Source organism: Vicia villosa, unplaced genomic scaffold (genome assembly GCF_029867415.1).
Source record: "Vicia villosa cultivar HV-30 ecotype Madison, WI unplaced genomic scaffold, Vvil1.0 ctg.002617F_1_1, whole genome shotgun sequence".
NCBI lineage: Eukaryota > Viridiplantae > Streptophyta > Magnoliopsida > Fabales > Fabaceae > Vicia > Vicia villosa.
In genome coordinates, this window is record NW_026705987.1 from 71,869 (window position 1) to 82,780 (window position 10,912).

The 10,912-nt window shown below is 35.6% G+C and overlaps 1 protein-coding gene across 1 annotated transcript; it reads right to left on the reverse strand.

The window, feature by feature from the left end:
• Nucleotides 1-352: 352 nt before the first annotated feature.
• On the reverse strand, nt 353-721 carry LOC131639407 (ethylene-responsive transcription factor ERF098-like). The gene has a single exon (XM_058909904.1). It carries the CDS (start codon nt 719-721, stop codon nt 353-355), a length of 369 nt encoding a protein of 122 aa, XP_058765887.1.
• Between the last annotated feature and the right edge of the window lie 10,191 nt (nt 722-10,912).

Genomic DNA, 10,912 nt, shown 5'->3' on the forward strand with positions numbered 1-10,912 from the left:
AACCGGCTTGTAGGGTGAGGATTGTCCCCACTTAACATGTTCAGGCCATATATTGTCCGATGTCAGACTCTTAACTAGACTTATTATCATTTTTTCTCAATTTTATAATCTCATAATGCTAATAAATAGTGAATATTTGAAATACTCCTAAAGAATTAAGGAGAAAACGCAGGCTAAGATATTTCAGCAGAGTTCGGTTCTGAACTTTGAAAACAATTTTAAAGAGTATAGAAATTTCGCCTCCGAAAAATGTAGTCTAATTATGAGTCGAGACATTGTTGCTAACACATTCTCTAACAAATTAACCATTATTTGTAAAATCATGTCAATTGAAAAAGACTATAGAACAATGTCAATCATCATTATCTTCATTAGATGATCCAAGAAGATCTTCCAAAACCTTGTTATCCAAATACTCAAACTCAATTACTTCCTTTTGCTCTCTAAAACAACTAGCAGACGACGATGACGACGAGCGCGATAAAGAAGAAAGATGAAGATAGTATTCATCAGGAAAATTGAGAATGGCAAGAGCACCTCTTAAACGAATGGCAGCACAATCATAAGCTCTAGCAGCTTCCTCAGCTGTGTCAAACGTTCCTAACCATTGTCTTCCAGTTGCCTTTGTAGGATCTCTAATCTCTGCCCCATATTTTCCCCATGGTCTTCTCCTTACACCCCTGTACTTTACTTCTTCACCTCCCTTATGCTCCTCTTCCATTTTATTTTTCTTAATTTGCACTTTTTATTGTTGTAACTTGTGACATTTGTTATATATAGGTAGCCACCACTGTCTTGAAAGTGTGTCATGTTTTGTTGTTTTCAACAGATGGATGCATGTATTGACTTGAATAATGGAGGTGTATAAATTTGATTGTAGTAGGATTGTTTATAGGCTTATATGTTTTTGAATTAACTAGAATTGAAATATATGGACAGGAAAAATTGATTTGTTTTGTTTTTGTTTTTAGGTGCATATGAGGTGGAGGAAACTTTAATGCGTGTATCAATTATTACATTGATATTATATTATACTATATTACTAAGGGATCGCGCAACCAAATTCGAATTCCCTGCGAATTATTGGGATGGTTTGATTAAGATATAATAATTCAAATCAGTGTGATGTAGACTAGAGTTTGATCACATTATTTGATATTTTAAAAATAATTTATGCATTTTGCAAATATGTTTTCTAAAAAATTACTCCATATGACAGGATCTAGTGTAAGTATGACGTACCTGGAAGGTTTTAAACAGAGAAAATTATACTCATTTGGTTATAGCCTGTCAATAGTTTTAAAATATACAATAAATTAAATTAAAATTTTAAACTATTTTTTTAATTTTTGTAATTATTACAAGATGTTTAAAGTAGTTTTTTTTAATAGCAGCCATATATTAAAAATAAAAGAATAAATAACTAAAGATAATATAAATAAAGCTAAGAGCAATACTTTGGAATAACGATATAACCCTAGAATCTATAGAAGAATTCAAACCGAAATGCCTAGCTACTTGACTGGGTCTCTCTCTCTCTCTCTCTCTCTCTCTCTCTCTCTCTCTCTCTCTCTCTCTCTCTCTCTCTCTCTCTCTCTCTCTCTCTCTCTCTCTCTCTCTCTCTCTCTCTCTCTCTCTCTCTCTCTCTCTCTCTCTCTCTCTCTCTCTGCGTGTCAACCAGGGAAATGAAGAAACCTAAAGTATGAGCTTGAATTCACTTCCACACCAAGCTATTTAACATAGACATCCAATAATTAATCGTCCAACTTTCCCTCCAAAAAAATAACTTAGTTTTGCAATTTCCAAAAAGTCCATACCACGGAATGTCAGATCAAAGTTAGGCCCAAAGATCAAGCAAAGCATATCCCCTTGTCACCCTACCCATTGAAAAAACCTATACCAAATGGCAGAAGTTACCACACACAAAACAAAGAAATGATCTTCCGTCTCTACATGCCTAGCATACACAACACATTCCCCTAACACTAGGACCTAACACTATTTGACGCCTAAGAAGATTATGCCTAATTGACAATTTATTTTGAATCAGCTGCCAAGACTACACCACAACTTTAGATGGCGTCCAACTCTACCAAACCCTAGACAATCCCTTCACCACCCTCTCAAACATATCTTCTTTGACCCCTACTAGAGCCATAAGGCTACCATAAGTAGAACCAACTAAAAACCTATTAGTCGAGTCCAGGTTCCAAACACAAGAATCCACCATATCATGTCTAACTATACATGTGATAAGAGGAAAAAAAGCCTCAAAGAGATCATCCCCCAGACTCGAAAAGATCGTCTTCGTCTGAATCTCCAAAGCCAAACATCATATTCCCAAACACCTAAGGTACCCACCAATTGCGACTTCTGCTCCAAGATTAGGAAGAGCCTCTCAAAAGAAATGCACAAAGGACTAGTATTATCCCAAACATCATGCCAGAACCTAGTCTTCATATCATCCCTGGCCTTCTTCACACAGGAGGTGGCAAACTAGTCAGACACCTGATACAATGGAAATCCAAGAAGAAAAACAACTCTACACCAGTGTGAAACCTTCCAAAAGCCCCCTTTTTTGCCTCTCGAATGTGAACCAAAACCTTGAGACTCGTACCTAGCTTTACAAATATCTCTCCAAAGTGAGGGTGAATCATGAAAAATTCTCCACCTCAACTTACTAAGCAGCGCTAGATTAACTAGTCTAAGATCCTTAACCCCTGCACCTCCTGCCCTTTTGACTTTAATTACATCATTCATCTTAACCCAAGCAACCTTAATACCTTCTTTATAGTCACCTAGAGAAACCACATTTGCAAACCAACAACCTTCTTCCAAACAAACACTGTGATCTTCAAATAAGATATAAAGAACACCATGATCGAATTCAAAAAAATAGCCGAGTTCAACAAAATTACTCTACCACCTAAGCTAACAAATCTATTCTTCCAAGAAGCTAGCCTCTTAGTGACGAGACTAACCAAAGATTCCTAAATCTTTTCCTTCTTTTAAATTTCAAGGATTTAATCGAATCTTTTAAAGTGACTACATTTATTTGTAAGTATCAGATGTGCCTAAGAGGGGGGGTGAATTAGGTGATGGTAGATTTTTGTTCTTTTATTCTTTTATGATCTTGTTGAGTGTGTTGAAAGCAATAAAAGCGGAAAGTAAATGAACACACGATGTATACTGGTTCCCCTCACAGGTCGAGAGTACTCCAGTCCCCTTGCCAACAAGCAAGAGATTTTACTATAATGTTATGACTCTTACAAGACTCTTCCTATTCCTTCTAAAGAGACAACCACCAAGAACACCCTTCTTGGATTTCAATAAGTCCTTAAGAGAACACCCTCCCTAAGGATACCTCTTGTTTCCAAAACTATGGACAACAAGGTTACAACCTTACAATCTTATATCCACACTTGGAACAATAAGATGTAATCAATACAAACATAAAGAATTACAAGTGATTGAATATATTTGGTAATAAGTAAAGTTTTCTCACAATAGATTATTATGTATTCAATGGAAATGATGAAGAAAATTTTCTAAGTATATGAAAGTGTATGCTGAAAATTTTCTTTAGAGAAGTTTGAACACAATGGAAATTTGAGAGCAAGAGCACAACAAAATGATTATGAAAAATTGATAGTATGTGTGTGTTTTTCAAAAGGAATAAAGAAGCCTTTATATATGATTAAACACCCTTCCAAAAGGCTGCAAAAACATTTTCAAAAAGATGCAAACTCATGGCTAAAAAGAAGTTTCGTATGGCTGAAGAAATAATGAAAAAGATGTGATGCTTCAGCAGTAACCGGTTACCAGAAGTAGGGTAACCGGTTACCCAATACCAACGTTCATATTTTTTCAAATTTTTAACAGGGTAACCGATTACTGAAACCAGGGTAATCGATTACCCATACAAAAACCAGAGAGAGATCATTTGAGAGCTTCAGTAACCGGTTACCATAGCTTCAGTAACCGATTACTTCAACTACAAAACCAAAAAACACATTGAAAAAAAACTTTTTATGTTGAAATGAGTTTTACCAAAAGCCTTTTAAATGCAATGCATGTTATGTGTGATATTTCCATTGATTACACAATTATATCTAAGTGAGTTTTTCTTTAACTTATTTACCTTACAATTGATCAAGATATATTGAAGATTAAACTTGTATATTGAGAGAATTCTTGATCCAAGTCCTTTGCCAAAAGCTATGGTGATGTTTTGTCTTCATCAAAAAACCCTTGAAGAAGCTTGTCTTCACATTCTCCCCCTTTTTGATGATGACAAACCAATCTTAGATGAAAATATGAATAATATTGCTTTTGCCTTATGATTGACTTTTGCTCCCCCTATCACCAATACTCCCTATTTATGTAAGAGTATTTCTTGATTTTGAAAGTTAAGTATTCTTGAGCTACATATGGTTAGTAAAAGCAATCATATAGTTTTGAGATCTTTCTCCCCATTTGTCATTAACAAAAAGGAATGAAAGACTAATAAAAATTAGAGTGTTACAAAGAATATAGAAGATATATTTAATCCAAACATAGCTCATATTTAATAATTCAAAAAATACTAACATAATGCAAACATTGTTTTTAGAACATGAAATTTAAACACACAACTTTGATGAAAATAACATAAAACTAGAACAAACAAAGATGATAAAACATAAGCTAAATGATAATATGAAATGAAATGACTATTCTTGCTCATCCATGTTCTCTTCCTCTTCCTCCTCTTCTTCCTCTTCATTTTGGTTGTGAAGCATATCTATTTGGAGTTGCATGTTGTTAAACCGGTTGACCATATAGGTGTCCATAGCACACACCTTGTTGTAGGTTAACATTTGAAGGTTGTAGATAGATTCATTTGTGTATCCTCCTTCGGGCATAGCGGGAGGTTGGTAGGGAACATTTGGTTGTTGTGGTTCAACATCTCGATAAACAAACCGACCTTCACGGTTTTGAAAAATGCCGGTATTTTTGGTGATGGTTGAAGTGTCGATCTCATTATCATTAGTCATCATGATTTTATGTTCCCTTCTTAGACCAATATCAAATTGAGGCAAAAGGCGTGAAATCATTCTAGCATAAGGTAGGCCACCCGACAATTTAAGTTGATGCTCCATATTCCTTAAAATCATAGTTGCCCAATCAAGTTTAATGCGGTTTTTAACCGCAAACATAATCATCAACTCGGTATCACTCACTTGAGAGTGGTTAGAATGTTTTGGAATCAAAATATAACTAATGAAAAAGTGAAGCACTCGATCACTTATGGTTAAATTCTTTGCCGGTAATACCAAACGGTCCGCCGTGTTAGCCTTGGCCGCGAAACTTTCCCTAACCGATTCTCTTGAAATATCATAAAAGTAGCCATACCTAGTATAGTTCTCCCATGGAGGTAACATACCGTGAAGGATAGCTAAGCCGGTAGTGGGAATAGTTGAAAACTCCCTAAATTCTTCTAAGGTCATGGAAATTTGTTTCCCTTGAACCTCACTAGACAAAGATAAATCATTCCCAATTTCAAAAGAACAATAGAAATCTTTCACTAAATCCGCATATACTTCTCCATGGTCACTAACAAATCTATCCACTCTTTGATATCTAAGCAATTCCGGAAATTGGAAACTAGTGTTAGGGAATTTATGCAACATACCATACTTTGTTGCCATTAGAGGTCTTTTGCGGACATTGAAGGTGAGTCGACGAGCTTTCAAGGATGGTGCCGCCGGATGCCTTGAAGAACTTCCATCCACATGCTTGTTGCTTCTTGAAGATCTCATGATGAAAGTTAGGGTTTGGAGAAGATGATAGGGATGTTAGGTTATGAGTGGAGAGATGAAGGTTTGAGGTAATATAAAAGGTAGAGAGTGTATGGGAATTTGAGAGTTTTTTAAGAGTAGTGAATGTGAGGGTTGAATGGATTGAATGTGTAGTTATGAGAGGTTTGAATGAGTTGAATGAGATTTAAGAGAGGTAGGTGGAAGAGATAAAAAGGAGATTTGAGGAGAGAGGAAATAAAATAAAAAAATTATGATGCATGCATGTATGCCACATATGCAATACAAGACAAAAAATAAAGCAAAAACACAATTTAATATCCTAAAAACGTGAACAAAACAGGGCTGGACGCAGGGTAATCGGTTACAGGGGTTTAGGTAACCGATTACTCAAAGTTAAAAAAACAATTTTTGCGCAAAACGCCCAGGGTAACCGATTACTCCCATCTGGGTAACCGATTACTGATGCAAAAAATGCAAAAATACATAAAATAAACATAGGAAAACCATGATAAGCATAGAAAGAAAGCACCTTAATATTTTGGTGAAGTTTTAGGCTAGGTCACTTTCATCCAAAATGCCAAGTTCTCGACGGATTTTATAGAAAGCATCTTTTGGAAGCGGCTTTGTGAAGATATCTGCAAGTTGATTTTGCGTATCTACAAATGTTATCTCAACATCACCTTTGAACACGTGATCTCGTATGAAATGATGTCTGATATCTATGTGTTTTGTGCGGGAGTGCATCACTGGATTTTTTGTTATGTTGATCGCGCTTGTGTTATCACATCTTAGAGGAATACACCCAAGGTTTAAACCATAGTCAAGCAGTTGTTGTTTGAGCCATAAGATTTGAGCGCATCCGCTTCCGGCTGCAATATATTCAGCCTCAGCAGTACTAAGAGCCACGCTTGCTTGTTTCTTGCATGACCATGACACTAGAGCATTTCCCAAAATGTGACACGTTCCACTGGTGCTTTTGCGATCAGTTTTACAACCTGCATAGTCAGCATCAGAATAACCAACTAAAGTATTCATACTACCTTTAGGATACCATAAGCCGACATTGGTTGTTCCTTTTAGATATTTAATGATTCGTTTGACTGCTGCAAGGTGAGATTCCTTAGGGTTGGCTTGATATCTGGCACATAAGCAGACGCTAAGCATTATATCTGGTCGACTTGCTGTTAAGTATAAAAGTGATCCGATCATTCCACGATATTTTGTGATGTTGACAGGATTGCCTGGTTCATCTGGATCAAGGTAGGTGCCAGATCCCATTGGTGTTGCACTATCTTTACTATTTTCCATCTCAAATTTCTTGATTAGTTCTTTGCAATATTTTGACTGATTGATGAAGATTCCATGCTTGAGTTGTTTTATTTGGAGACCTAGGAAGAAATTTAATCTTCCCATCATGGACATTTCAAATTCTCCTTGCATCATTGAAGAAAACTCTTTGCACATTTCATGGTTAGTCGAGCCAAAAACAATATCATCTACATAAATTTGTACAAGTAAAGTATGACGATTGAATTTTTTAATGAAAAGAGTAGTATCTACTTTACCCTTTACAAACCCTTTTTCGATTAGGAAAGTACTTAGTCGATCATACCAAGCCCTTGGTGCTTGTTTTAGCCCATATAATGCTTTCTTTAGTTTGAAGACATGAGTAGGATGCTTGTAGTCTTCAAACCCAGGGGGTTGCTTTACATAAACTTCTTCATTGATGATACCATTGAGAAAAGCACTTTTTACATCCATTTGGAAAAGTTCAAAGTCTAATGAGCATGCATACGCAAGAAGTAATCTTATCGCCTCCAATCTAGCTACTGGAGCAAAAGTTTCTTCAAAGTCAATACCTTCTTCTTGATTGTACCCTTGTGCCACTAATCTTGCCTTGTTTCGAGTAATTATACCATTTTCGTCCATCTTATTCTTGAATACCCATTTGGTTCCAATTATACGTTTGTTTCCCGGATTAGGAACAAGTTCCCAAACATCGTTTCGCTCGAATTGATTTAACTCTTCTTGCATGGCAAGAATCCATTGATCATCTTCTAGTGCTTGAGATACCTTGGATGGTTCTAGTTGTGAAACAAAAGCCATGTGTAAGCAAGCATCTTTGAGATTTAATCTTGTTGAAACTCCTTGGCTAATATCACCAATAACTTTGTCAATAGGATGATCTCTATGAGTTCTCCATTCTTTTGGTAGATCATTGGTGTTTGATTCTTGTTGTACGCTTTCTTGTTGAATACTTTCTTGTTGAACTTCCGGTGCCTTCACAATTGTATCATTTGAAAGTTCTTCCGGTGCCTTCACAATTGTATCATTTGAAAGTTCTTCCGGGGGTAAATCTAAAGGATCATCATCATCACAAACAACTATTTCCTCTTTGGAGGTGTTAGTCTCATCAAAAGATACATGCATGGATTCTTCAATAGTTAAAGTTCTTTTATTATAAATTCTATATGCTTTACTAGAAAGAGAATAACCAAGAAATATACCTTCGTCGGATCTCTCATCAAACTTACCAAGATTGTCTTTGTCATTGTTGAGAACAAAGCACTTGCATCCAAAAATGTGAAAGTGAGCAATGTTTGGCTTTCTTCCTTTGAAGAGTTCACATGGAGTCTTCTTTAAGATAGGTCTAATGATTACTCGATTTCCAACATAACATGCCGTACTAACCGCATCCGCCCAAAAATATTTAGGAAGATTTGCATCACTAAGCATTGTTCTTGCAAGTTCTACTAGAAACCTATTTTTCCTTTCAACTACTCCATTTTGTTGTGGAGTTCTTGGTGCTGAAAAATTATGAGAGATACCATGTTCTTCACAAAATTCTTCAAATGATGCATTTTGAAACTCTCCACCATGATCACTTCTTATGGATACAATCTTTAATGATTTTTCATTTTGGATTTGTTTTGCATACTTCTTAAAGGCTTTAAAAGCATCACTTTTCTGCACAAGAAACAAAGTCCAAGAATATCTAGAATAATCATCAACAATAACTAAAGCGTATACATTACCTCCGAAGCTTCTTGTCCTTGATGGACCAAATAAATCCATATGCAACAATTGAAGTGGTCTTGTTGTAGTCACCACATTCTTTGGTTTGAAAGACGATTTGGTTTGCTTTCCCTTTTGACAAGCATCACATAGTTTATCTTTGACAAACTTTATCTTAGGTAAGCCAATAACAAGATCATGTTTGGTTAACTTATTTAAATGATCCATATGAATATGGGCTGCTCTTTTATGCCATAACCATGGTTCATTATTGTTTACCAAAAGACATTTTACTTTCAAGGATAAATCATTTAAAGAAATCATAAAAATGTTATTAATTCTTGTACCTTTGAGTTTTACCTCATTGGTGACTTCATCGATGATCAAGCATTCCTCCTTAGTGAATTTGATCTTGAAGCCTTTGTCACAAAGTTGGCTAATGCTTAGAAGATTATGCTTTAGCCCTTCAACATAAAGAACATCTTCAATGGATGTGAAAGGTGGTGCACCAACTTTGCCTTTGCCAAGAATTCTTCCCTTATTGTTGTCTCCATAAGTGACAAAACCCTTGGCCTTTAACCTTAGATCTGAAAATTGGTTTAGGTCTCCCGTCATATGCTTTGAACAACCACTATCTAGATACCATAGGTTTGAGGTGGTCTTCAAGCATGCCTACAAAACAAATTAAGTTTTGTTAGGTACCCAAATGGCTTTGGGTCCATCATAGTTAGTTCCTTTCTTTACCCATACATAATGTCCACTAGGAACACTAAAGTTCCTTACATAACAAGCATTGGGTGTGTGACCAATAATACCACAATAAAAGCAAGTAGGTTCAAAGTTACTTCTATATCTAGGAGGATAAGATTTCTTCTTAACAAAGTTCTTCCTTTTAGGATAATGTTGCATTACTTTAGGCTTGATCACTTTCTCTTGAATTGGTTGGTTACTAGCCTTGACAAAGATAGTCTTGTTGGATCTTGATATATCAAATTTAGAGAAACCAAGTCCGCTCTTATCATTGGAGTATCTTTGTGTGCTAAGAACATTTTCCAATCCAATTTGCCCTTTTTCATATCTTTCTAAAACACGTTTTAATTGGACAATTTGGAAGGAAAGTGATTCACAATTCTTGCATGCAACATTATCTTCTTGAACACTAATCACTTTTTCTTTGTCATCTTTATGTTCTACTTCAATTATCTTAACCTTCTCTTCTAAAGATGATATTATTTTCTTTTGAGATGAGATAGTTTTATAGAGAATTTTGCATTCTTTTAATAATTCATCTATTGCACCTTGTGCACCATTATCAAAAAGAGAATCATCATAACTAACCTCGCCTTCTTCATCGTCGGAGTGGTGTGATGACATTAGTGCTAGGTTTGCACTTTCGTCACTATCGGAGTCCGATGAGGAACTTACTTCATTATCTTCCCATGCTATGTAGGCCTTTTTATTTTTGAACTCCCTTTTTCCTTTGAATCCATTCTTCTTCGAAAGCTTTGGACATTCCGGCTTTATGTGTCCTTGTTTCCCACATTCATAGCATGTAACTTCTTGTGATGAAGTGGATGCTTCTTTATCTTTATGCTTTGAGAATTTCTTTCTTTTGACATAGTTAGTATTATCAATATTATTTTTATTACCAAAAAATTTGCCTAACCTTTTTACAAGAAGCAAGAAGTTTTCATCTTCATCCGATGCATCTTTCATTTTGCTTTCTTTTGAATCTACTTTTAATGCAATGCCTTTGGATTTCTTCTCTAAGTTCTCATGCTTTTCCAATCTTCCAAGTTCTGTCTCATATTCTTGAAGTTTTCCAAATAGTGTTGCGGAAGTAAGTTTTGATAAATTCTTCTTTTCGGATATCGCCGTCACTTTTGGTTGCCACTCCCTTGTCAAAGATCTGAGCACTTTAAGATTAAGTTCTTCGGTAGTAAGAGTCTTATCAAGTGCCTTCAAGTGATTTGTCAAATGTACGAATCGTTTTTGCAAATCGAGAATAGTTTCTCCGGGCTTCATTCTAAACAGTTCGTACTCTTGGCTTAAAGTATTCAATCTTGATCTTTTAACTTCAGCGGTACCTTCATGAG

Coding starts and splice junctions, on each gene's coding strand:
- LOC131639407 (XM_058909904.1), bottom strand. CDS start 721: ATGGAAGAGGAGCATAAGGGAGGTGAAGAAGTAAAGTACAGGGGTGTA.